Raw genomic sequence first — 27,681 nt, forward strand, 5'->3', positions numbered from 1 at the left:
GGGGGGGGGGGGGGGACTGCTTCTCCTTGCGTTTGGTGGTAAATTTATGGCTTCTGGGGGACGCTGCCTGCAAAAAAGCACCCCCCCTCCCCAGTGGCCTGAGGCTGCTAAAGCAGCTAGCCCTCCCGTCTTCAGGAGCTCCCTTGGCCTCAGTTTCCCTGATTTTTTTTTTCCAGTGTGTTAATTGATGAGTAGATCATTGAGGCGCCAATAGCCCCGTACACAAATTTTCTACTTATGAAGGATTACTGGCACAAGGTGTGAGTTAGCATAAAGTGATCTTTATGCAAATAAATCATCACAGTAAAGAAAATTTGTACCTTCTCTGGGCTATAATTGCTTGCCTAGATTGCCACAGTTCAGGGAAGAGCATAGGTCACCCCTCCCCTTATCCCTTGTCATTCACTACAACCCTGAAGCAGGAGTTAGAGGTTCTCAAGGGTTATGTAACAAGTATCCCAAGTTTCTGTTTTCAGGCTGGACTGCACTGCATGAGGCATGTAACCGGGGCTACTATGACATCGCCAAGCAGCTGTTGGCCGCTGGTGCAGAGGTGAACACTAAGGGCCTGGATGATGACACGCCTTTGCACGATGCTGCCAACAATGGGCACTACAAGGTTGGCATCTCCCTGCATCCCTCAAACAGCTGCTCTGTTGTTAATTTCTGGACCATTCTGCAACTTTGTGTTTCTCTTAGCGAGGCTTTCATGCTTTCTAGTACTGAGAAGTGAGTTTTGTGTTGTCATCATTGTTCCCCCCAAGTGCCTCCCTTCCATCCCAAAGGCCTACCTGTCCTCTGCCCTAGGTCAGTACCTGGACAGCTGCTCAGTATTGATGACAACCAGCACTATAGTATACATACAGAGTTGGCTGTGTGGGTCTGGTTGGATTTAGCAGGTGAATAGTTATACCTGACAGGAAGCACAGCCATGTGAGTTGCTGCTGGTTCCCTGTCATTATCACTGTGGTACTGGTCTACCTGGAAGGTCTATCTGGGTGGTATAATGCTGAGCGGTAGATTCAGTACATGGGGTGATTGTCAGAGTTAGACCACTGTGATGGATCAGGCTCTCAGTTCCCAGGAAAAGGGTTGCCTGCAAGTCTGCAGCAGGAGACATCCAGGATGTGATGGACACATCTGGTTATGCAGGAGAATGAGTTGCAAAAATGGCATCATTACTAGAGTCCCCTTGAGAGAGGCCCTAGGCCCTAGCTACAGACAGGACAGTGAGCTTAACAAGAATGAGAACATCTGTCCAAGTTCATAGTGCTGAACAGCAACCTACCCCTGTCCAATTTGAAAAGTATCAGGAACCTACAGGATCTGTGATCCTAAGAGCCATGTGGGACACAGTGAATTATTGTGGGCAGGGCTTCTAAGAATGAAAATATTTCTGACACAGCCAAAAAACTAATGACGTGTGATGTTAAGGATTGATTAAACTTTTAGATGATGGCATTATGGTTTGTTTGCTTGCTAATTTTTTAAAGGGCCCTTTTAGGAAAATGTACTGAAAAAGTATACAGGGTCTGAGATTTGTGAAAGAATACCCTGGAGGATGAGCAGTGTGAGTGAAGTTTGTTGTAAGCTAGCAGGTGATGGAGCTGCGGGGAGGGCCACAGCATAAATTCTGCACTTCTGTGAGTTAAAGTTTTTTTGTTATGGAAAATGTCACAAACTATGGAAACAGTGAGGGGAGCAAAATAGTGACTTCTTAGGAGAGAATAAATGGGGTGTTATAACAGGCAACTTGAAAACCTCTCTTCCTGGCTAGGACCAGGAAATGGAAGAAGCCGAGAGTTAGGAGACCTGAGAGGAGGGAGATACCCTGCGTTGTTGACCTTAGGGGAGCCTCACAGGCCCAGGAAGGTACTGGCCCCTTAACAACAGGGAAGTGGCTCATTGGTCCCAGCACCATAGGAACCAAATTGTGGTAGCAATTCACACAGTCGAAGGAAAGAAGGAGCCTGCTTTGCCAGCACCTTGATGTAAGCCAAGCAAGTAAGACTTCTCCAGATTGTAAGATAAGTTGTGGCAATTTGTCATAGCAGCAGTAGAAAAGTCATATGCATAAAAATTTCATGCTGATGACCCAATGCAAAGCATAAGCTTTTAAGTGGAAACAGATTGTAAATGACAAAAAATCTGTATTACCAAAGCCTGAACTGAAGCTGAGGATAGACTGAATGTTTTTACACTGGAGTTCAGTGAGTTACGGTCTCAGGCATATGAAACTGTGCTGATTATAAACAACAGAGCTATTGAAATGTCGCCTTGAATGTTTCTGTCACCCGTGTAATCATTCTTACGCATGTAAAATCAAGCAAGGAAGGGGTTCTCTTATTTTCTCATGTAAATGAAAATAAATAAACCAGCTTACAGAAACTTGGTCTTTGTTTCCTCTATTCTCTGCACCCCAACCCCCAAAGAAAACTTCCCCTATACTATCCCCATATACCCACTCTTGGAACCTGTACTGCTGACCAGCTCTCCTGTTGGGAAGGGAGCTTCTGGGAGAAGATTTCGGGGGAAGAGACAGCACATCAAGAACAACAGATGGAGAAAACATGGAGCAAGTGAAGTTCTTCTGGAGGGGAGCCCTGAACGGTCTCTCACAGAAGAGGACACCCTTGCTAGGCACCTAGAGACCTTTCCACAGAGACTATGCACGCAGCACCCCACACGAGGGTTTAGAATGAGCTGTAGTTTTCTACAGGCATGACAAGAGTAGGTGTGTTTTTCAGTCAGTCTGCTAATACCATTATTAATGTTTTGTAGGTGGTGAAGTTGTTGTTACGATATGGAGGAAACCCCCAGCAAAGCAACAGGAAAGGCGAGACACCGTTGAAAGTAGCCAATTCCCCAACGATGGTGAATCTCCTGTTAGGCAAAGGCACATACACTTCCAGTGAGGAGAGCTCCACTGGTAAGCCAGGCCAGCAGACTATGAGTGGGCGGGCGGGGCTCTGCACTGCCTGATGGGGGCTCCATACTGCCCTGCAGTGTCTACACATGGTATTCCCCTGCAGATTTCCACGCAGGGTCTCCAAGCCTCCTCGGGTGGCTGGCGCCTTCAGGAACTTCCAGATACAGGAGTCCTGCCTGGGTGCCTCACTGCCAAGATGCCTGCATTCTGTCTGCTGAGATGCCAGCCCTGTCTCTCACAAAGCCTTGTGGGTGCCTTCTGCCTGTGGTTGGCTTCAGATGTGACTAAAGTGAAGTGCTTCTCCAGAAGCAGGGCCAACCAGCCTCCCCTCCTGGGTGGCCATGCATTCAGGGAGGCCTTTCCTCACCACAGCTGCAGAGCGTCCTTGGCCGATGCTAGGAGAGTGATTCTGACCTGCCTGACATCTCCCTTCCTGTTCCCAACAGAGAGCTCCGAGGAAGAGGACGCCCCATCATTTGCACCTTCCAGTTCGGTTGATGGCAATAACACGGACTCTGAGTTTGAGAAAGGCCTGAAGCTTAAGGCTAAGAATCCAGAGCCACAGAAAACTGTGACCCCTGTCAAGGACGAGTATGAGTTTGACGAGGATGATGAGCAAGACAGGGTTCCTCCGGTAGATGACAAGCACTTGCTGAAGAAGGACTATAGGAAAGAAACCAAGTCAAACAGTTTCATTTCAATACCCAAAATGGAAGTTAAGAGTTACACGAAGAATAACACGCTTGCACCAAAGAAGGCAGCCCATCGCATCTTGTCAGACACGTCAGATGAAGAAGACGTGAGTGTCGCAATGGGGGCTGGAGAGAAGCTCAGGCTCTCTGCACACACAATGCTGCCCAGTAGTAAGGCCAGAGAGTCTTCGAGTTCTAGGCAGCAGAAAGAAAAAAGTAAAGTGAAAAAGAAGCGAAAGAAAGAAACAAAAGGCAAAGAAGTCCGATTTGGAAAGAGGAACGACAAATTCTGCTCCTCCGGGTCGGAGAGCGAGTCCTCAGAGAGCGATGAGGATGACGGGGACTCTGTGGGGAGCTCAAGCTGCCTCAAGGGGTCCCCGCTGGTGCTGAAGGACCCTTCCCTGTTCAGCTCACTGTCTGCCTCCTCCACCTCGTCTCATGGCAGTGCTGCAGCCCAGAAGCATAATTCTGGCCACACGGACCAGCACACTAAGCATTGGCGCACTGACAACTGGAAAGCCATTTCTTCCCCAGCCTGGTCTGAGGTCAGCTCTTTGTCAGACTCCTCAAGGACGGGACTAACCAGTGAGTCTGACTGCTCCTCTGAAGGCTCCAGTGTGGAATCTCTGAAGCCTGCAAGGAGGAAGCAGGAGCACCGCAAGAGGAGTAGCCTGCAGAGTGTCCCGTCTGAGAAGAGAGGCACCTTCCATCCCTGCACGGATGGAGCTGTCCCCAAGCTGGACAAAGAGGGGAAAGTGGTCAAAAAGCATAAGACAAAACACAAACACAAAAACAAGGAGAAAGGACAGTGTTCAGTCAGCCAGGAACTTAAATTGAAGAGCTTTACATATGAATATGAGGACTCCAAGCAAAAGTCAGATAAGGCCATCCTCCTAGATAACGACATTTCCACTGAAAATAAGTTGAAAGTGTTGAAACATGACAGAGACCATTTTAAGAAAGAAGATAAACTTGGCAAGATGAAGTCAGAAGATAAAGAATGGATCTTTAAGGACGAGAAGGCACTAAAGAGAATCAAGGACATGAACAAAGACATCAACAGGGCTTTCCGGGAAGAAAAAGACCGTCCCAGTAAAGCAGAAAGGGAGAAATCTACAAAGGAAAAGTCTCCCAAGGAGGAAAAACTGAGACTGTACAAGGAAGAGAGGAAGAAAAAGTCCAAAGACCGGCCCTCCAAGCTGGAGAAGAAGAACGACGTGAAAGAGGACAGGGTTTCCAAGGAGAAGGAGAAAGCCTTCAAAGAGGACAAAGACAAACTCAGAAAGGAAAAGATTTACAGGGAAGATGCCACTTTTGATGAATATTGTAACAAAAGCCAGTTCCTGGAGCATGAGGACACCAAGTTCAGCCTTTCTGATGACCAGCAGGACAGGTGGTTTTCTGACCTGTCTGATTCCTCTTTTGATTTCAAAGGGGAGGATAGCTGGGACTCTCCAGTGACAGACTACAGGGACCTCAAGAGTGACTCAGTGGCCAAACTCATCCTGGAAACGGTGAAAGAAGACAGTAAGGAGAAGAAGCGCGACAGCAAAACCCGGGAAAAGCGAGACTTCAGGGACTCTTTCTTCCGAAAGAGAGACAGGGACTATCTGGATAAAAACTCCGAGAAGAGGAGAGACCAAACAGAAAAGCATAAAAGCATCCCCAGCTATCTCTCCGAGAAAGACAAGAAGAGGAGAGAGTCTGCTGAAGCCAGCCGGGACAGGAGGGATACCCTGGAGGGCTCCCGGGAGCGGAGAGATGGACGTATGCGGCCTGAGGAGACACACAGGGAGGACCTGAAGGAGTGTGGCTGCGAGAACACCTTCAAGGACAAGCCAGACTGTGACTTCACCAAGAGCCTGGAGCCCTGGGAACGGCCCCATGCAGCACGTGAGAAAGAGAAAAAGGACGGCCTGGAAAAGGAGAGGAAGGAGAAGGGGAGGGCGGAGAAGTACAAAGACAGGTCCAGTGAGAGAGACAGAAGCGAGAAGTCTATCCTGGAGAAGTGTCCGAAAGACAAAGACTTTGAAAAATGTTTTAAGGAAAAGAAAGATAGCAAGGAGAAGCATAAAGACGCGCACAACAAAGACAGAAAGGCCTCCCTCGACCAAATGAGGGAGAAGAAGGAGAAGATGTTCCCTGGCATCATCTCAGAAGACTTCTCTGAGAAAAAAGATGACAAGAAGGGGAAGGAGAAGAGCTGGTACATTGCAGACATTTTCACTGATGAAAGTGAAGATGAGAAAGACAATTACGTGACCAGCAGCTTCAAGGTTGGAGAGACCAGTGATACACAGAGAGTAGACAGCCTCCAGGAGAAGGAAGATGGGAGAGAGCCGCATCCCTCAGACAGGCACAGGAAGTCCTCTTCTGACAGGCAGCATGCAGAGAAGCCAAGAGACAAAGAGCCCAAGGAAAAGAAGAAGGACAGAGGAGCTACTGATGGGGGCAAGGACAAGAAGGAAAAGATCTTTGAAAAGCACAAAGAAAAGAAAGATAAAGAGTGTCTGGAGAAATATAAGGACAGGAAAGATAGAGCTTCGGTCGACTCTGCCCAAGAAAAGAAAAGCAAACAGAAGATCCCTGAGAAGCTGGAGAAGAAGCACTCTGCTGAAGACAAGGCCAAGAGTAAACACAAGGAGAAAGCGGAGAAGGAGCACTCCCGAGAGAGAAAGGCCTCACGGGGCCCAGAAGTGGAGAAGAGCCTGCTGGAGAAGCTGGAGGAAGAAGCTCTGCATGATTACCGTGAAGACTCCAATGACAAGATCAGCGAGGTCTCCTCTGACAGCTTTGCTGACCGTGGCCAGGAGCCCAGCCTGAGCGCTCTCCTGGAGGTGTCCTTCTCTGAGCCCCCAGCAGAGGACAAGGCCAGGGAGAGCACCTGCCTCTCTGAGAAACTGAAGGAAAAAGAGAGGCACAGGCACCCCTCATCGTCCTCTAAGAAGAGCCATGAGCGTGAGAGATCCAAAAAGGAAAAGACCGAGAGAAAAGAGAAGAGTGAAGACCACAAGGACGGAAGCTGTAGAAAGGACTCCAGCCAGTATGAAAAGGACTTCTTGGATCCCGAAGCTTACGGTGTCAGTTTCACCACAAAAGCCGATATTGAAGAGGAGCTAGATAAAACCATTGAATTGTTTTCTACAGAAAAGAAGGACAGAAATGATTCTGAAAGAGAACCTAGCAAGAAAATAGAAAAGGAACTAAAGCCATATGGATCCAGTACCATCAGCATTCTAAAAGAGAAGAAGAAAAGAGAGAAGCACAGGGAGAAGTGGAGAGAGGAGAAGGAGAAGCACAGGGACAAGCATGCGGATGGCTTCCTGAGACACCACAAGGATGACCCAAAGCCTGCAGCCAGAGACAAGGACAACCCTCCCAACTCCTTCAAGGAGAAATCCAGGGATGAAAGCCTGAAGCTCAGTGAGACCAAGCTGAAGGAAAAATTCAAGGAGAGCACAGAGCGAGAAAAGGGTGATCCAGTGAGGATGAGCAACGGGAATGACAAGCTCCCACCCCCCAGAGACACCAGGAAAGACACGAGGCCCCGAGAGAAGCTCCTGGGAGATGGTGATCTCATGATGACAAGCTTTGAGAGGATGTTGTCCCAGAAGGACCTGGAGATTGAGGAGCGGCACAAGCGACACAAGGAACGCATGAAGCAGATGGAGAAGATGCGTCATAGGTCTGGAGACCCGAAGCTCAAGGAGAAGAAGCCTGCTGATGATGGGCGCAAGAAGAGCCTGGACCTTCCTTCCAAGAAAGCTCTGGGGCTAGACCCTCCTTTTAAAGACAAAAAACTCAAGGAGTCAGCGCCCATGCTGCCCACCACTGAAAGCAAGCCACACTCGGGACCAGGGACAGAGTCCAAAGACTGGCTAGCTGGGCCACCCCTGAAGGAGGTCCTACCTGCCTCACCCCGGACTGAGCAGGCCCGGCCCACGGGGGTGCCCACCCCCACCTCAGTGATGTCATGCCCCAGCTATGAGGAGGTGATGCACACACCTAGGACCCCGTCCTGCAGTGCTGACGATTACCCCGACCTGGTGTTTGACTGCACTGACTCCCAACATTCAATGCCTGTCTCTACCACATCCACCAGCGCGTGCTCCCCACCCTTTTTTGATAGGTTCTCTGTGGCCTCCAGTGTAGTTTCAGAAAACCCAGGCCAGACACCCACAAGGCCTGTCTCTACAAACCTGTATCGTTCAATTTCTGTGGATATCAGGAGGACACCTGAAGAGGAATTCAGTGTTGGAGACAAGCTGTTTAGGCAGCAGAGTGTCCCTGCAGCCTCTAGTTTTGACTCCCCAGTGCAGCACCTGCTGGAAGACAAGGCTCCTCTGCCACCAGTTCCAGCAGAGAAGTTTGCCTGCCTGTCCCCTGGGTACTACTCCCCGGACTATGGCATCCCCTCGCCTAAAGTAGACACTCTGCACTGCCCACCATCAGCTGTGGTCAGTGCCACACCACCCCCAGACAGCATCTTTTCCAACCTACCAGCAAAGTCTTCCCCTTCCCCTAGAGGTGAGCTGCTAACTCCAACTGTTGAAGGGGCCCTGCCCCCAGACCTAGGCCTCCCTCTAGATGCCACAGAGGACCAGCAGGCCACAGCTGCCATCCTCCCCCCAGAGCCCAACTACCTGGAGCCCCTGGATGAGGGCCCCTTCAGCACAGTCATCACTGAGGAACCTGTTGAGTGGACACACCCTGCTACTGAGCAGACTCTTTCCTCTACCCTTATTGCCAGTGCCTCTGAAAACCCTGTCAGTTGGCCTGTGGGCCCTGAGCTTCTGCTAAAGTCTCCACAGAGGTTCACAGAATCCCCAAAACATTTCTGCCCTGCAGAGCCCCTCCATGCCACTGCCCCAGGGCCTTTCAGTGCCCCAGAGCCCCCATACCCTGTCTCTCCAGTCTCCTACCCTTTGCCAGCCCCTGAGCCAGGCCTGGAGGAAGTCAAAGATGGTGGGGCAGGAGCAATCCCAGCAGCTATCTCTGCTGCAGAAGCTACTGCTCCTTACGCTGCTCCCACCAGGCTGGAGTCCTTCTTCAGCAACTGCAAGTCACTTCCAGATACACCCCTGGACACAGCCCCGGAGCCCACCTGTGTCACCACTGTGGCTCAGGTAGAGGCTCTGGGGCCTCTGGAAAGCAGCTTCCTAGACAGTAATCATAACCTGTCTGCCCTAGGCCAGGTTGAACCAGTGCCCTGGCATGAATCCTTCACCAGTCCTGAGGATGACCTGGACCTGGGGCCTTTCTCACTGCCAGAGCTCCCTCTCCAGGCCAAAGATGCTTCAGATGTTGAGGCAGAAGCTGTGGTGGGCAGTCCTGCTCCACCAGGAGAGAGCCCTCCAGGGCCTCCTGGTGCCCTCAGCAGTGGGGATGTCTCTGCATCAGCAGCCGAGGAACAGCCAGCACTGCCTCCAGAGGAAGCATTACCCCAGCTCTCCACCGAGCCTGAGCCCTCAGAAGAGCCAAAGCTAGATATAGTTCTAGAAGCCACAGTGGAAGCAGAGACCCTGACAGGTGAGAGGGCCCCTGAGGACTCAGATTCCAATTTGGTGCCTGTACCCAGTCCTGAACAGCATATCCTGGGAGGTGGCAGTGAGGAGACTGAAGCTGAGGACCCCTCTGCTGCTCCCTCCTATGCACCTGATGGCCCCTCCGCAGATGACTTGACACAGGCACACAACAGTGCAGAGACCACCCGTGCTGCCACCCCGTCAGAAGGACCCCCAGGCAGTGTCCAGTCAGAAGCTGCAGACCCAGAACCCAAACCCACTGCTGAAGCTCCCAAGGCCCCCAAGGTAGAAGAGGTTCCTCAGCGCATGACCAGAAACCGGGCCCAGATGCTGGCAAGCCAGAACAAACAGAGCACACCCCCTGCAGAGAAGGACCCAGTGCCTGCCCCAGCTTCCAGAGCCAAGGGCCGTGCTTCTGAGGAGGAGGACGCCCAGGCTCAACACCCCCGCAAGCGCCGCTTCCAGCGTACTAGCCAGCAGCTACAACAGCAGCTGAACACATCCACGCAGCAGACACGGGAGGTCATCCAGCAGACTCTGGCGGCTATTGTGGACGCTATCAAGCTGGATGCCATTGAACCCTACCACAGTGACAGGTCCAACCCATACTTTGAGTACCTTCAGATCAGAAAGAAGATTGAAGAGAAACGCAAGATCCTCTGCTGCATCACTCCGCAGGCACCCCAGTGCTATGCTGAGTATGTCACCTACACGGGGTCCTACCTCTTGGATGGCAAGCCACTCAGCAAGCTCCACATCCCTGTGGTGAGTGCCTCAGGGTCTGTGTGCATGAGTAACAGACAGTAGTGCAACAGTACCAATAAATGGACCCCGGAGGCTGTGTTGGCACCTTTGTGGTCAGGAGCTATACTGGCACTCTTGACAGTCATCATTTGTGAGGGTTGGTGTCCCCGCCTCACCAGTTGTGCGGCCCTACACACCCAGCTTTAACTCCAGCTGTGCAGCCCTGCTGATCTGGTCCCAGCACTCTCCCTGAAGTCCCTTCCTCCTGAGCTGCTCCCCTTCCTGCTACTGTCTCCTTTGCACCCCTCCACCCCTACCCCGTCATAATGAAAAGCCTCAGCTGGCTTGTTGGCTTGTTTCTCTCCAGCTCCACCCACATCGCGCCCCCCCCCCCTTTTTGGATCTCACTGGAGCCCTAAAGCCCCTCCCTTCATTCCTTATTGGAGTTCTAGGACATCAGTGGTGACTGTTCAGCCTGATGGGCACACCTTTTTCCTGACTCTGCCTCGTTCCCATATGTTCTTCAGGGTCCTCCTGTAGCATACCATTCTTGGCCACGCACACAAGCCTTTTAGAGCTGCTTCCTCAGCACCTCAGAACTGGCCACCTTTCTCAAAGCCTTTCACCATGTGTATACCAGCAGCATGTGTTACCAGGAAGGTCCTTCCCGATAGGTTGCTGCTCCTCTACCTTTAGGGTCTTCCTCATCACTAGAGTCAAAAGGGGCCCTTTACCACCTCCCCAAAAGCAGCTCTCTTTGCACAGCTGGATTATGCAGCCAACCAGGTCACCGTTTGCTGTTCCCCAGCCTGGGCAGACTGTATTCTGCTGCCCAAGTCGGCTGATCAGGATGAGCACAAGGCTTGGGAAGAGTTTCTAATCCTAAGGAAAGGGGCATGCTGGCCTCTACCTAGGCAGGAAGTGTACCCATTTAGAAACCCTTCCAAGTGAAGATGAGGATGGGGCTCACCGTGGAGGAATTGGGGAGTAAATTAGTACAGTCGACTTGAACTCAGCAGGAGGTCCTGGTGAGGCATCCTAACCAGACTCAGGCACCACAAGTATGCACCACTACATTCAAGAGAATCTGGTGTAAGACTTTTATTTAGTAACACTTGTATTTTCTGTTGTTTCTCTTTGTTTTGATTATTGAAGCAAAGTGAGGTAACTTCTGCACAAAATTTAGGATTTAGCCAGGCGTGGTGGTGCACACCTTTAATCCCAGCACTCCGGAGGCAGAGGCAGACAGATCTCTGTGAGTTCAAGGCCAGCCTGGTCTACATAGTGAGTTCCAGGACAGCTAGGGCTACTGAGAGACCCTGTCTCAAAAAGACCAAAAAAAAAAAAAAAAAATTTTAGAACTTAGATGAAAGAAGTGGGGGGAGCATAACCCTACCCTGCAGATAGCCCCGTGGGTGTTCTACATGCCTCCCCACTTGTCTTTCTTAGCATCCCGTATACCCTTTGGCAAAACAGGCAGGGCTGAGGCTATCTCCAAGGTGTCCTGGTATACCCCACTCTGGGCTTCCTCACTAGACTAAAACCCACAGGGGCACATAGCCTCCTCTCACAGCAGTGGCTCTACATTCTGCACTTGATCTGATGGGTAGAGCTATAGGAATACTCGTCCCTATGCCAACCTTCTTGCCTGGTCCAGCTTGAAGATCTGTAGTCTCCTTGCTCTTTTGGAAACCTCATACAAGAGACTAGGCCTATTGAAGGGCATGATGAGTAAAGTATGCAGACAGATTCAGCTAAAATTTTAGGATTTCCCCCCATTTTGTTAAGTGTGTGGGTGCATGTTTGTGCACATGCCATAGCATACACAGTGGAGGTCAGAAAATACCATTTAAGTCCCAGGGATTGAAGTCATCAGGCCTGGTAACAAGTACCTTTACCCACTGAGCCATCTTATCTTGCCAGCCAGTAATTTTTGGTTTTTAACAAAAAGTTCAAACATCACAGAAGCACAGAGTGTATAGAAGCCCTCGTGGCCGGTGGCAGGCTTGTTCATGTGTGAGGGTGTTTAACAAGTCATTACCCCACCCTTCTTAAGGGTGTTCACAAGGCATGCTGGTCATTTGCCTTTCAGATCCCCACTGTGAGAACATGAGTCTTGGAATTCTTGGTGTCATATACCTGATCACTGGGGACTGGCCTGTAGTGCATGAGGTCAAGGCTGCTAACCAGGCCTCCCTATTCGGAGTCTCCCCCTGCCCCCCAAATTGTACTTTGCCCTGTATCTTGGGGAGAAGACTCTTGAGACTTCGCAAACCCTCTCAGCTGTGCCTTGGCTACAGTAGTCTAGCTTTCTCTGGTGCCAGGGCTTTTTTTGTTCCTTTACCACCTCTAATGACTGGAGTTCTACTGTTGGGAAGTGGTGCCCCATGGCCTGAGGTTGTTGTTAACTTCACTAGAGTTTGCTTTGTAGTGCAGAGACTTGCTGAGCCCTGAGCCCTGAGTCCTGTGCTGCCACATACCCCTTGTCTTCTGAACTTTCACCTCTCAGGCCCACTGTATCGTGTTTTGGGGCCCTAGCCCAGTCCTGCCACTACTTTGTGTTCCTCCTTCAGTGAACAGTGGCACAGAGTGTCTCTGCTCAGGTCCTACGTGCACCATGCCTGCCTCTGCCTGCTTTGGAAGTCTGACTCCACACTCACTCACCTACTTCTTTACTCAGCACTGTAGAAATCTGGCCTCTCCTGTTCCTTCCTGTCTTTTTTTCTCTAGGAATGGAAGGCCTGTTCCTCGTTAAGATCTTTGATGTATTTACTCACTTGCTCACCCCATGAAACACTTCCAGTGCTTAGAATGTAGATATGGCAGTGGGTTCTACCTACTCCCTTAGTATGGTTGCACACCCCCCTTGGCATACAGCTAGGCTTGGCTTCAGGAATCTATATGCACCTTGACTGCACTCTGCTGGGTTCCCTGCTCACTCTTGCAACTCTCACTTTCTCACAGTGCTGCTTTGGCACAGATAGGCACACCTGTCTGTCCTTCCTTGCACAAAAAGCCAGTCTCCACGTGCCCTGTGCCCTGCCTTTTCTGTCACTATATTTGTTAAGCAGAGTTCACATGCAGGTCTCCGGTCTTCTTTCCAGGTTAGTATCTGGTGCATCTTAGGAGGTTTCTGGGTGGGAGCTGGGCTAGATCCTATACAAATTTTAAATGTGTTCTTGGTGTGGCCCTGCTGAACACCTCTCCCCTTGCATCTGCAGATTGCACCCCCTCCCTCCCTGGCAGAGCCCCTGAAGGAGCTGTTCAAGCAGCAGGAGGCTGTTCGGGGTAAGCTGCGTCTGCAGCACAGCATCGAGAGGGTAAGTGGAGCCCTGGATAAGGGGCCTGGTGGCAGCAATCCTGAGCTCACCTGGTCCTCTCCTTCCTCAGGAAAAGCTGATTGTGTCCTGCGAGCAGGAGATCTTGCGGGTCCACTGCCGGGCAGCCAGGACCATTGCCAATCAGGCAGTACCCTTCAGTGCATGTACAATGCTGCTGGACTCTGAGGTCTACAACATGCCTTTGGAAAGCCAGGTCAGTGGTATTCTTGAGTGGAGGTGCCAGCTTTCAGTTTCCCCCAGGATCCCATAGGAACCTTACACACTAGCAGATATCAGAAAACAGCCACATTCCACATACCGAAGGCCTCTGTCCTGCATCTGGACCAGAGCTTCCCTGTTTGTGATATGTTGTAGGGCCCCAAGTTTACTAATCTTCCTCCAGCCCTAGGTTGCCTCAGGAGGCAGGAGTAGGTGCATGGTGCACGGACAAGGCCCTCAAACCTGCAGGCTGTACCTCAATATGTTTTAGTCTTTACAGAGTTTCTACATTCCTCTGAGGTATTTGTCCCCACAGGTAGGGTGAGTTGCACCCTCTTCCCTCTCACAGGCTGTAGAGATGATGTCAGTCTCTGTTTATATTTGAAGCCCCATCTGCAGCTGAGGGGTGGCCAGAGTTGCCATAGTGGTGGCCCTAGACCAATGATGATTGCATAGAAAGACTTGGGGCCATAGGCCAGGAGCTCACATCCCCTTGTAAGGCTGGGGCTGACTAGCAAGGCTTCTTAGCTTCAGTGCGCATGAAAGTTTGTTAGATCTGGGACAGTTGGAGTCTCGGGGCCTAGAGCACTTAGCCTGAAGTCTGTCTACACCACCTGCCAGAGCAAAACTCCCTGCTTTAACTACATTTTCACCCTGACCTAACACGTAACACAGCCCAGTGCAGAACATGATGGAGGCGGTAGGGTGGCAGATGCCGAGCTTAGCCACGAACTCCTAATTTGGGGCACACTTCTAGGATCTTTTCTATTTTTTATTACATTTAGCATGTGTGTGTGCGTGTGTATGTACATGTATGTGCGTGTGTGTGTATGTGTATGTGCACGTGCTTTATGCAGGCACATGTTGGAGGCCAAAGAACAACTTTTGGAAGACAGGACTCTGGGTCTTAGGGATTGAACTCAGGTGATGGGGCTTGGCAGCAAGCGCCTTTACCTGCTGATCCATCTCACTGGTTCTCTGGTATCTTTTGACATTCTTCATTTGTCGCTCAGATCCCGCAGGTACCAGGTCTCTCTGGCTTTCTCCTCTGTCCATTCTTCCTGTTTCCCATCTCAGAGCCTGAGTCTCCTGTAGATACTGCCCTGGGCCCACTCTGCCAGGCTGTGCTTATTTAAGGCTATGTACCCGCCCCCACCATATTCTGTACACACTGTTCTCTGTGGACAGTCCCACATCAGTTAGACTTATTCCTGGGCTATATCCCTGCTCAACATGCAGCTGCCTGGAACCTATTCTGTCCTGGCTGTTGAGACCTTGTTAACATGTCCTCTCACAATAGGTGTGCTAGGGGCTCCCTTGCTATGTACAGTATAATCAGTGGGTTTGAGTTTAAAACTTTTTCAATGTATTAAAAATCTTCCACTCTGGGGAAAATAACTCGTTGTTACACATGTGTAATAACTGGAGTTCCTTTTTCTTTTTCTTTTTCTTTTTTTTTTTAAGAGAAAGAAAATATGTAGCCCAGGCTGGCCCTGAACTTCTGGTCCTCCTTCCTCTAGTTCTCAAGTACTGGGGTTACTGGTGTGTGCCACTATGCCCATACACAGCATGTTTTTGCTGCATTTTCAGCCAGCTGCAAACATATTTAGTTTTGGACTAGATACTTAACTTTAGGGATTGAGTATTTGCAAGCTTTGCTTTTGCATCAAAAATATAAGCTAGGGGCTAGAGAGCTGGCTTAGCAGTTAAATGCACTGGCTGTTCTTGAAAAAGACCCAGGTTTGAATCCCAGCACCCACATGGCCGCTAACAACCATCTGACTCCCATTCCTGGGGATCTGACGCCCTCTTCTGTCCTCCGTGGACACTTCACAACACGGGTGCCCTTACACACATGCATAACACTCATACACATAAAATAAAAAATATAAGCCAGCATTTAGGAGGCAGAGGCAGGCAGATCTCTTTGAGACCTGCCAGTGTTACACAGTGAGACCCTGTCTTAAAGTGTGTGCGCATCTGTCTGTCTGTGTGTTGTTCCTGGTACTTCTCAGGCACTTTCCTGGCTAACTTTTGGAAGACTGAAAAAAAGGAAGGTCTCTGCCTGAGTCTTCTTACTGTAGGCATGTTGGCTGTTTGCTGGCATTTGACCACAGGAGGCTGTTAAGTCAGCTGTTTCAGACCCCTTTGATCACCCTGCTCTGTGGTATCCAAGGATATCAGCCAACCAGTTCAGAGCAGAGTCTGCTTTACTAAGGCCATTCCGGCTCCCTCCTTTATGAGGCTGCATGAAACTTGTTTTTTTAAGCACTGAGCTCTCTCCAGCCCAAAACTTGGTTCTTATTTTCCAACTAGTCTGTCACAATGTATCTAAGGTCATACTGATGAAGTGAGGGGTTGACTTGAAGTTCTACTCCATGCAGAGTAGAAGCCAATAAGGAAACTGATTCCAGGCCCCAGAGGACCTTCAGTTCCCACCTCAGGCTTTCAAACTGTCCTCTTCTTCCCCTGCCCCCCTTCTTTTTAATTTTTATTTTTTAGTTTGTGTTTTGCCTGTATGTAAGTGCACCATATGTATGTGGTGCTCACAGGGTAGAAGTGGGTCTTGGATCCCCAGAACTGGAGTTATAGACTGTTGTCAGCTACAATGTGGACACTGGTAACCGATCCCGAGTCCTCTGCAAGAGCAGCCAGTGAGCCATTTCTTTAACCCCTCAAATGTCCTTTTCAAAGAAGAAAAATTACTTAGTTTCTGAAAAGGAATAAATTATATCATTTTCCAGCTTTGTGTAAACCTATCATCTTAAACTAATGGAATAGACACCACAGGCTATCAGGCCTTTCTCTGTTCTGGTATGCTAGGTGCCTGCACAAGGAGCTGGCCTCCACTCAGAAAGCCCTACCCAGTGCAGCCCTATCTAACATTGGTTGCCCATTCTCCTGTAGATCCTGGGTCGGTGCCAGGGCCTCCCAACCACCCATAAGCCCAAGTCCCTCAGTGGATCTAAGACTGAACCTGTGGCTACTAGTGCCTAGGATTACTTCTGTCTGGGGCATTTTAGAAAACCCTCAGTGGCAAGAGGAGGTAATCAGGACATTTGCCCTTGAACAGAGTTGAACCATGTACTGCTGGAGTGAGATCACCGTGGTCTTCTCTATTGGAGAAAGGACTGTGCCATCGAAGGGTTAACCCTCTCATAATCTCCAAGCTCCTCTGTCAGTAGCTATGTTTGATTTCTACAGGGTGATGAAAACAAGTCGGTGCGGGATCGCTTCAATGCCCGCCAGTTCATCTCTTGGCTGCAGGATGTAGATGACAAGTATGACCGCATGAAGGTGAGTGCCTCCAGCGCCAGGCTCCTCCCACCAGGGAGGCAGCACTGCTGCCCAAGCACTATCCAAAGTGATTTTTTTTTAATGCACCCAGCTTGTTGCTGCTTTCAAGAATCAAAGTCTTAGATCTGTTGTTTCCTCGGTGTCTTCCTTTCTGTCCAGGTGTAGGAAGCATCCTAGCACCAACTGGCAGGACCCAACCTGAGCCCTTCTAAGAGGTCACAGCACATCTTCCATGCTTGAAGTCCTTCCCAGTAGATGAGAGGAGGAGTAAGAGGTAGATCAGCAAGGAGGAAGCAAATCCTCACCTGCAGCTTCTAGAGTCACACATAGGATACCATGAGACCCAGCATGTCAATTACAAAATGAGAAAACAGAAGTTGGTACCTTCCCTTTATAGTTTTCCCATACCTGCTGCTCTTCACACTCAGAAAAAGAACAGCCCACAGTCCCCTGATTCCTGCCATTATTTGTTGTGGATAATAAGATGTCAGAATTGGCTGAGTGATGAACAGTTAGCATGTTACAACAGTTCACTCAGGTGCTGGGAGGCTAGAAGGACCTTAGGAGAATGAGACACCCTTGTGGCACATCAGCCACAGAGTGTTTCCAGGGCTTGGACCTGAAGGCTAAGGGCTGAGGAGGAGTCCGTATTCCATGAACTTTTGCTCCTGTATCTTCCACTTCATCCTAGAGTCACCTCTGGGTCACCAGGCACTTTGTCCCAAAGCAAAGCTATGCACAGTGTTGGCTAGAACAACCAAAGGTGACTGTGAGGGAAGGAATGGTCCTTTGACCAACACATTAAAGTTTGTCCGTGTACATTAAAAGTGCTACATTTTCGTTCCATAATGCAAAAAGAACTCTTTGATAACAAGGCAAAAAATATTTTAAAAATTATGAAGAGGCAGTCTAGGAAGGAGATAAAATGGCCAAGTCTTAGTGAAAAGATGTTCAGATGTAATCATTAATTTTAGAACCAAAAGGTGAATAAGGTTCCATTCAGAAGATTGTGAAAGGTCAGGTTGGCAGAAATTGGCTGTCTACCTGCCAGTTGGCTGGTAGATTTTCATTGAGTGACCTAACAATACTGAATTTCCTTAGTTTTGCGCGTAACCTAGCAATTTCACATTAGCCACTTAAAAGTCAAGAATGTGGATAAAATGTTGATTGGGACAGTCTAGTCAACTGGACCCCCTGAGGCTGTCCCTCAGTAACTCAGACTTGGCCATGTAACAGGGTTAAACTTCAACATCAACTTTGAGCACAGGTGGACCATCTGAGCCATGTTTAAAATATCTCATTTGGTCCCAAAATGTGTCCCACTATATCCAAGCCCCTTATGCACAGTTTTAAATGGAATTTCTACTGTGAACACAAACTACATTACAAAATAATTAAAAAGGGAAAACAGTAAAAGCAAAGCTGGTAAGATGATGCATCTGTTGGAGTTGAGTTGAAGGCTGTGCCCGCAGCTTCTGGTAGAAATCCTAGGATGGAGTATAAAGCAGTAAAGGGTCAGGCCTCCCGTATGGCCAGATTATTATAGTCAGATGTGCAGAATGGGGGGATGCCATCTGCCTGACACAGTTTTCTATCCCTGTCCTCCCACAGCTCATCTGGGCCTCACTGGGGGTGGGGGTGGGGTGGATGATAGGGCATCACATCCAGGCTCTATGCTTCGAGCCACAGTGGGTTTGCATCAGTCCAGTGCTGGAGCCTGGGGACAGTGATGTAACCCAGAGTCCTGGTCATTCCCCTCACCCTGTGTGTTCCACAGACATGCCTGCTGATGCGGCAGCAGCATGAGGCCGCAGCCCTCAATGCTGTGCAAAGGATGGAGTGGCAGCTGAAGGCCCAGGAGCTGGACCCTGCTGGGCACAAGTCCTTGTGTGTCAACGAGGTGCCATCCTTCTACGTGCCCATGGTGGATGTCAATGATGACTTCGTACTATTGCCAGCGTGACACTCGTGGGAAGGCCACAGGACACAAACAAGGGCCACATAAGTCGCCCAGTGCTGCCGATGAGTCCCGGCGGCGGAGGAGGGAGCACCGCGTCCATCGGGTAGGAGGAGCCCAGAGACTGAGCCTGGCCACGTGTCTCCTCCTAGTTGCCAGTGAGACGGAATGCATCTGTTTTTACCAGCTGCTGCAGGAAGCACGAGGCCCACACACTGCAGAGCCCTGCCAGACTTGGGATGAGGAGACCGCGGCAACAGACATGGAGGCTCGGTCTCAGCAGTGCCCTCTGGATTTTCTTCCAGCCAGCGACAGGGCACTTTAGGAGTCGCAGAACAGAGTGTTTTTAAATTCCTCGTTCCGTTTTGATCAACTAAAGGAAAATAAACTAAGGCGTCCACCTCGCATAAGCAGTGACCTCCAAGTCAGAGGGCAAGAAAGTGCTGTCCCGCCATGGTCCTCGGGACAGGCTTGGACACTGGGATGCTGGTGCCAGCAAGGGTCTGGCTGCCACCTGCCTGGACACAGAGGGACGCAGCCAGGACTCTCCAATAGTGTTTTTAATGGAGTCAAATCCACGTGGTTTGTATATTTTTCCTTTAATCTTGGGCATTTTGTTTCTCTTTCTGAGAACGTTAACTTGAAACACTACAGAGCCAATAATCCTATAGAGTGTATCCGCAAACCTGTACAGTTTTATATACATTCACAATGTACTTTTGCTGCCTTCTAGATAATTTATTTTGCAACACATTACTGCACAGTTGTAAATAACTTATGTACTGTAACATCACTTTCAGTTATGTGTAAAGAAATAAATAAATTAATTAAAATGTTCTTTGTACATACACCGTCCCTTCAGGTGGCAAGATCCCTCCCAGGAGGGCCCAGTATATAACTGACAAGTTACTCTACCTAAAAAGTCAAGTGTATCAAGGTGTAAGTTAATACCGTACTTGGGCTTCCTGGAGACAGCATGTAAGCAGGACTCTGTGCTGTGACTACATAATTCATCTTGTACACCCTCTAGAAAACTTTGAATCTCCGGGGCTCAAGCAGAAGCCAGCCTTTCCACCCGCCTCTTTTTTTTGCTTCTTTTTCAATTATTTTTATGTGTATGAGCGTATTGCCTGCATGTAGATAAGTGCACCCCTGTCGTGCAATGCCGTCGGAGGTCAGAAGAGGCTGTTGCATCCCCTGGGACTGGAGTTATGGACAGTTGTTAGCTGCCATGTGGGTGCTGGGATTTGAACCCAAGTCTTCTGCAAGAACAACCAGTGTTCTTAACCTCTGACCCATCTCTCTAGCCCAGCCACCCAGCTTTAGTGTGTGAAAATGTGTAGGCACCCAGAGCTGCTTGCCCCTCAGCTGCCCTCCGGGCTCCACCAGACCTTGTCAGACTGGCTTGTAAAACCTGGGCTTTCACCCAGATCTACCATGTTTGCTTCTGATGAAGGCCAGTGGTCTGGAGAGGGAGCCAAGAATCTTACCCTTGACGGGTTTCCCAGCTGCTCTGCAGCTGGGGGACCTGGCCTTTGCAAGCAAAAGTTCCCCTGTCTGTCTTTGGCCTTTATACGTAGGTTTATTTCCCTAAATCACAGAGCTTTTATCACAAAACACTACTTTGATGCGCCATTTCACTTTTTTCTACTTGCACCCTTTTGTTTGTTTAACAGTTCGTCAGTTTCAGCCCACAGTGGCAAAAGTCACAACCCCCTTTTTATTTTTGGTCGTTTTGAGACAGGGTCTCCCTGTAGCCCCAGCTGTCCTTGGAACTCACTATGTAGATCACTCTGGCCTTGAACTCAGAGATCTGCCTACCTCTGCCTCCTGAGTGCTGGGATTAAAGGCGTGTACCACCACACCCGGCAAAAGTCACAGACCCCTTAGCCCCATGTATTAGGATCCCTTGCAACTCTGCATAGTTCTGCTGTACACCTGCCAGGGCCTACCATCGACATAGTTAGCAAACACCCTATCAGGCTGAGAAACCAGGCCTGCATCCATGTGAGCTTGTTGGTCTGAAAGTAACACTGTATGCCTGATGTCCCTGAAGCCCAAGACTGCCCATGTCAGTCTTCAGCCACCCCAGAGGCTCTGCTCAACTGAGCTTCAAGTAAGGGGCTAGCTTCAAGCTTTCCAGACACCTACCCTCCAGAGAGCTAAGAACATTGTACACATTAAGCCCAGCTTTGAAGCACAGACATTCCTGCAGATACATGTTCAGACCCACCCCACCCCATTCGCCATGGGGATAGCATTTTTGACATGATCCCCCTCATATGCCTGGGGCCTGGCTCAGGGAAATCTAGGCCTGGATAGAGAGGAATGGGAGAAGGGGAGGTGGAGTATATCTCAACCACAGAAGAATTGGTGGCTCTCTTGCAACCTGGAAATAGTGCCAGTTTTCATGGAAAGCCCAAGAACAGCTTCCCTCTTGCACAAATGGTTCTTAAGGGAGAACTGGCTGGTGACCATACTGGCTGCAGCTGGTTCCTTGGCTGACCTAAGGGCAGGGCTCCAACCAGGGGTTCCCTGTCCAGTTGGTACCTGGAACTTGATATAGCTGTTCCCTAGGTAGGTGGAAAAAATCCCTATAGCTGCTTTCCACCTTCCCTAGAGTTGGTCTCTGCCTTATACTGGGAATAGGGAAGGCAAATAGAGTGGATTGGAGAGTAAAGACCTCAAACCAGAAGTAGCTGTGAAGGGCATGGCACAGTACTCCAACCACCACAGCACGGTGCTGTCACATAGCGGGATTTCTCAATCAACCACAGTGCTGCTGAAGTTCTGAGTGGACAAGTCTGATGGGGGCAAACCTGAACACTGGACTGACAGCATACCTGGCCCCTGCCTGGGAAGTTCCACTTGCCTTTCCCACCCAGTGGGACAACCAGCAATGTCTCAACTGCCTCCAGTTGACATCTTTAGATACAGAGCAGTGAAGATTACAAAATACACCTGCATCCATAGCAATTTGTATTCTATGATTACATTTGTATGAAATTGAAAACTGGGAAAGGAGACCACAGGAGCTCTGAACTTGGAAGGCAGGACTTGTTGTATCCCTTGAGCTGGAGTCCCTTGAGCTGGAGTCGACTCTGGAGGTAGGTAGCTATGCTAGGACAATTTGTTCACAAATTTTTAACTTTTTTTTTTTTTTAATGCGATATGTTTCTCTTTTCTCAGGAAGCCAGGATGATATAGACATTGTAAAACAGTGCAGGGTACCAAAATGCCTGTTGGTGCCATTTACTTTCCAAAGCCCTCAAAACAGACAGACATACACAGACTGGGTGGTGGGGGGTCTCAAATTCAAAGCAGTGATTTATTTACAGATCTAAACCTCTGAGAAAATAAAGTTAGGGAAATTAACTCGATAGAAAATGAGGGAAGATTTGAGAACAGCAGAGTACCTCCCAAAACGGCTCCCTCATAACAGGCAACAGAAAAACTGGGAAGATCGACCATCCTAGAACTCTACAAATTACTACTCAAGACTTGTGAAGTCCATGGTATGCTCATTCAAGGCAGCAACTGAGTAGATGAACATAGGTCTGTGGTCCCTTCCATCCTGCCCCATTGACTCTGGTACCTTGAGAAGCAGCCTGCAGACAGAGGGGCTGTCTGCATGGAGCCCATCACCATCTGGTCTACCTGGCAGCTCCCTGGAAAAGCCACTACTGTTGGGCTTATTACTTGACCTGGAGTTCAGTCGTTAGGAATGCCCTCTTCCTATAGCACTGGTTCCACAGCATTGGTCAGAAAAACCAGGGCCAATTGAGGCAATAAATACATCAAGAAAGAAGGTCTGGGGACAAGATGTGTGTGGAGCATCCCAAAGGCTTTAACATAACGTTTCCTGGGGGAGAGAAAGCTGTACAGGTCTGTATGCCTACCCGGGAAGCATTTGAGAATATTCTTTCAGCGGTCTTAGGCAAACACCAAGTGAAGGTCAAAGCAGCATCAAAATTTGCCAGAGCCACTGAGGGAAAAAGAACAGAAATTTCTGGCTAAGGCACCAAGGAAAACCAGGCATTAGTTGAGTATCAAGCTACTTGTACACTACAGGGGAACAGAGCACCCTGGGGGTGAGAAACTGAACTTACTGGACAAAGACTAGAAACCAATTTTTATAAATGTGTGTTCGAAGACCAAAGTAGCCAGGCATGGTGGAGACAGAGACAGGCAAGTGTCTGAGATTAAAGTCAGCCTGGTCTACATAACAAGTTCTAGCCCAACTGGGAACAGAGGGAGACCCTGTCTCAAAAAAAGGGGGGGGGGCTAGAGAAATAGCTCAGTAGTTAACAGCACTTTCTACTCTTACAGAGGACCCAGGTTTTGTTCCCACCACCCACATGGCAGCTTACAACTTGTCTATAACTCCATTTCCAGGGGATCCAGTACCGCCTTGGCTCCAAAGGAGACTCGGCACACACATGGTATACATACATAGATGCAGGCAAAACATTAAAAGTTTTTGGGGGGCTGGAAAGATAGCTTAGTGGTTAAGAGCACTGACTGCTCTTAACAGAGGACCTAAATTTGAGTCCCAAATGGTGGCTAACAACTATCTGTAACTACAGTTCCAAGGGATCTAACCCCATCTTCTGGCATCTACGAGCATTGCACGCATGGGTGCACTTACATGCAGACAAAATACTCATAAAATAAAAGTAATTTTTAAAAATATTTTTATTATTTTTATTTTATGTGTATGAGTGTATTGCCTGCATGTAGCTAAGTGCACCCGTGTTGTGCAATGCCTGTGGAGGACAGAAGAGGTCATTGGATCCCCTGGATCTGGAATTATGGACAGTTGTTAGCTGCCATGCAGGTGCTGGGATTCGAACCTAGGTCTTCTGCAAGAACAACCAATATTCTTGACTACTGAATGATCAGAACGTCCATTTGATTTCTTTAACTTCTGGGACTAGAGGGATGGTTCAGTGGTTAAGAGCACTGGCTGTTTGAAGAGGGAGTTTGGGTCCCAGAACTCACATGGCAACGACAACTGTCTAATTTCAGTTCCAGGGAGTTACCATCCAGTTCAATGTCCTTGTGTAGTGAAGTAGTTAAATTTGGGTTGGTGGAAGCCACACTGGAAGGTAGATCACTGAGATAATCAAATTTGAGAAACAAAACCAGGGGGAAGAAAAGACTGAAGTAAAATAAAGCCTCGGGTCTGCCCAGCACTAGCCAGCACGTGATGCCCGAGAGTTGTAGGAGAGACGGTAGTGAAGAGTGGTGAGAAGCTGCCCGAATGTGTTGGAAACACTAAGCTCAACGGGCTTCAGAAGGCAGTCCAGGGTGCGGCAAGAGAGACTAAAGTAGCCGGAGGAGGGACCCTCCAGAGCAGCCATGAAGTCCAAAGGTACTTGGCTGATCTCCTGAAGTATGAAGACTCCCATGACAGGGAATCTATCCCCCCAAAATGGAGACGGTAACACATTTCTAAGTAAAGAAAAACAGCCTTGACTGCTAGCAGATCTTTCTTTTTTAAAGTGATTTTTTTTTTTTTTTTTTTTTGTCTTTTTGAGACAGGGTCTCCCTGTAGCCCCAGCTGTCCTGGAACTCACTTTGTAGACCAGCCTGGCCTTGAACTCCCAGAGATCCGCCTGCCTCTGCCTCCCCGAGTGGTGGGATTAAAGGTGTGCGCCACCATGCCCAGCTTAAAAGTGATTTTTAAAAGTGAGCTGAGAGAGCCCTTCAGGTAAGTTTATATGAGAAATCAGGAACATTAGCAAAGGTCCTGGGAGGGGGGTTGTTTGTTTTTTGTTTTTTGCTATTTTGACTAATATGTGAGAGAGCATTTAAAATGAAGGATGATGCTGGCTCCTGGTTTCAAAGTTTTTGGTTCATGGTCGCTTGCCCCATTGCTGTGGGACTGTGGTAAGGCATATATATGTATGTAAATCCTGTATTTTTTTTTTAAATAAAGACATTCAGATCTATATAAAGGAAGAACAGCCAATATTACATACCGTAATCCCAGCACTCAGGAGACAGACAGTAGGATCACTATGAACTTTGAGGCCAGCCAAAGCTACAAAGCAGGATCCTGTCTAAACTCCCACTCTTCCAAACTTTAAAAAAATTTGTCTCACCATCATAGCTTCATGTCCTCTTGCCTTCTTTTTTCCCATTCCGCCCTCCTGGAAAGCGAGCACAAGGATGCTGCTCATTGCCGGGCAGGCTTTGAGGCGTCTCACTGAAGAAATGGAGTATCCCATGGAGTTCTTGGTATCAGATGCCTGGTTACTCGGGACTGACTTGGAAGAGCGTGGGGTCACAGCCACCAGTCAGGCCTCCCTGCTCAAAAGTTACCGCCTTTCCTCTGCAGTCGAATGTGAGACACCAACCAAAGCTCAAAAGATACCAAGCGTAAACATGAAACTACAAGCAGGCCAGGCTAGGGGCTGCATTCTGTAATCCCAATACTCAGGAAGCTGAGGCAGGAAAATTGTTTCGAGTCAAGGCCAGTCTGGGGAGGAAGGACCCTGTCTGAACAAACAGAGCCAGGAATGGTGACTTAAATTTGAGGAGAAAGTAGAGGGAGAGATTGAGAATGTGAATGACACAGAAATGATCCTACGGGCTGGAAGCCCCTAGTGGCATCTTAGCACCAGCAAATAACAATATAACTGACTTCGCAGTAGAGCACTTCCCAGGCTCACCACAGAACAGTCAAAGTTAGACCACATTCTGACCTTAACTATTTAAATGAAATCATCCATGTCTGTTCTTTTAACCACAATGGGATTAAAGACACAATCAGTAATACGTGTGGAGATCAGACAACTTTTAGGAATCAGCTTTGTTTTTCAACCATGTGGGTCCTAGTCATTAGCCTTCGTATACTGCACATACCTTTACCTGCTGAGCCATGTCCCCAGCTCTAAATGTTTCATTTTGTTTTGTGTTTTATGTGTATGATTGTTTTGGCTGCATGTAAACGCACCATGTGCAGTGCCTGTGGTGGCAAGAAGAGGGCATCAAATCCCCTGGAACTGGAGTTACCGACAGTTGTTAGCTGCCATGTGGGTGCTAGGAACTGAGCCCAGGACCCCTGCAAGAGCAACCTGTGCTCTTGCCTGCTGAGCCATCTCTCCAGTCCCCCTCCCCCTTTAAATGTTTTTAATTGATTGAAAATAAACAATTTTTCCAGGCATGGTGGCACACGCCTTTAATCCCAGAGGCAGGTACATTTCTGTGAGTTCAAGACCAGCCTGGTCTACATAGTTCAGCAGCTAGAACTACAGGGAGACCCTGTCTCAAAAAGATGAAAGAAAGACAGGGAGAGGGAGGGAGGGAGGGAGGGAGGGAGGAAGGAAGGAAGGAAGGAAGGAAGGAAGGAAGGAAGGAAGGAAGGAAGGAAGGAAGGAAACCATTTTATCAGGAACTAGAGAATGGCTCAGTGATTACAAGTGCTTGATGCTTTTGCAGAGGACCTGAGTTCAGGTCCAAGCACCCATGCCTGGTGGCTCACAACCTTTTGTAACTCCAGCTCCAAGGAATCTCTTCTGACCTCCAAAGACACCAGCACCCACATTAATAAAAATAATTTTCCTAAATAGCCAATCTTGTGGAGTGCAGCAAAAGTCATCTGAGAGGGACATTTAAGCATTGAATACACAGAAAAGATGAAAACTTTAAAACCAATCACCTGATCTTCCAAACAGGAAACCAGAAAAGAGTGAGTTGATCCAAAGTAAGTAGAAGAGACTTAGTGCTAAAAGTTGGAAGAAAAAAACAGTTAAACTGGACACAGGACATCAGTAGAGAAACTCAACAGACCCAAACCTGGCTCTTTGAAAAGACCACTCACCCTGCATTTTCAAGGTTTCTGGAACCATTGACTGATACAGTAAGACAAGATTAGGAAGTGTGTGTGTGTGTGTGTGTGTGTGTGTGTGTGTAAAAAGTACATTTGCCTTGTTCTCAGTTGACATGGTTTTATTTTCTTTAATCTTTCAAGAATGGACAAAACTCCAGTGGAACCAATAAGCACAGCAAGGTTGCAGGTTGCACTTAGTAAGCAAAAATACTGCAAGGGTTAAGTACAATCTGAAATTTAAAATAACATTCCCATTAACAGCTTTAAAAATGAAATAAACATAAATCCAATAAAATATGTGTAAAATTGTAAGACTGATTTGTTTGGTTTTGAATTTGTTTTGAGATAGGGTGGGCCTGTGGCCCCAGCTGACTGGAACTTGCAATGTAGACCAGGCTGGCCTCTGTCTCACAGAGACGGTTTGAATCCCAGCACTCACATGACAGCTAAGAACTGCTCTAACTGATCTAATCTGATCCCTCTTCATTCCGCTGCAGGTATTGCATGGCACGGGTGCACTTACATGTATGCAGGTGTAACAGTCATACACATAAAAAAATAAGTCAATAAGTGGCTGGCTTCACTTGGAAGCATGGAGGAAATGTTTCCTCTGAGTTGACCCTCCTCTTTGTAGACTGGACACTGGTTCAAGTCCATCTAGTGGGGTCTTCATGGCCTCCCTGAACAGGAGGACAGGCGACTTACCACAGTTACAGGACATTTTGAGAGATGCTCCATAGCCCCCTGGAACTTAGTTGACCTTGGAATGTAAGGAGCAAAAACTGTCCTTTAAGTCCCTCTGACCAGATTAGTATAGGCCTCAAAGGATGGCCTATTATTACCATGTGCTATGTAGATAAGGCTTGGGCAAAAACCAAACAGTCTCAGATAAGCCTTGACTAGACACATATTTTGTTCCTTTAAATCGCTGACTGAACTATGACCTTAAAATTTAAGATCATGCATATATTATTTTTGTCTCATCCTTGGCTAAAAGTTAAAATATCCTTGGGCCTCTTAGCAACATACTATGTTCCAAATGTTAGAGTAGCAAAAAGCTTGATGAAAGGGAGAGGGAGGGAGAGAGAGAGAGAGAGAGAGAGAGAGAGAGAGAGAGAGAGAGAGAGAGAAACAAACCACCCTATAGAGAACGCTCGGATG

General features: G+C 48.5%; 1 protein-coding gene across 5 annotated transcripts in view; it reads left to right on the top strand.

The window, feature by feature from the left end:
- Ankrd11 (ankyrin repeat domain 11) overlaps window positions 1-19,516 on the top strand; it is a 183,329-nt gene extending 163,813 nt beyond the window's left edge. For 4 of the 5 annotated variants that reach the window (XM_008840526.3, XM_029567115.1, XM_008840525.2 and 1 more), the window contains 7 exons: window positions 477-619; window positions 2,782-2,929; window positions 3,376-9,911; window positions 13,112-13,210; window positions 13,281-13,424; window positions 16,634-16,726; window positions 18,504-19,516. In XM_008840526.3, coding sequence (XP_008838748.1) covers window positions 477-619; window positions 2,782-2,929; window positions 3,376-9,911; window positions 13,112-13,210; window positions 13,281-13,424; window positions 16,634-16,726; window positions 18,504-18,689 — 7,349 coding nt within the window. In that variant the 3' untranslated portion in view covers window positions 18,690-19,516. Of the gene's footprint in view, window positions 1-476; window positions 620-2,781; window positions 2,930-3,375; window positions 9,912-13,111; window positions 13,211-13,280; window positions 13,425-16,633; window positions 16,727-16,885; window positions 17,001-18,503 lie in introns of all 5 variants that reach the window. The other variant, XR_003850714.1, reaches the window with a different exon arrangement.
- Window positions 19,517-27,681: the final 8,165 nt, after the last annotated feature.

Source organism: Nannospalax galili, unplaced genomic scaffold, assembly GCF_000622305.1.
Source record: "Nannospalax galili isolate Female #2095 unplaced genomic scaffold, S.galili_v1.0 scaffold459, whole genome shotgun sequence".
Lineage (NCBI taxonomy): Eukaryota > Metazoa > Chordata > Mammalia > Rodentia > Spalacidae > Nannospalax > Nannospalax galili.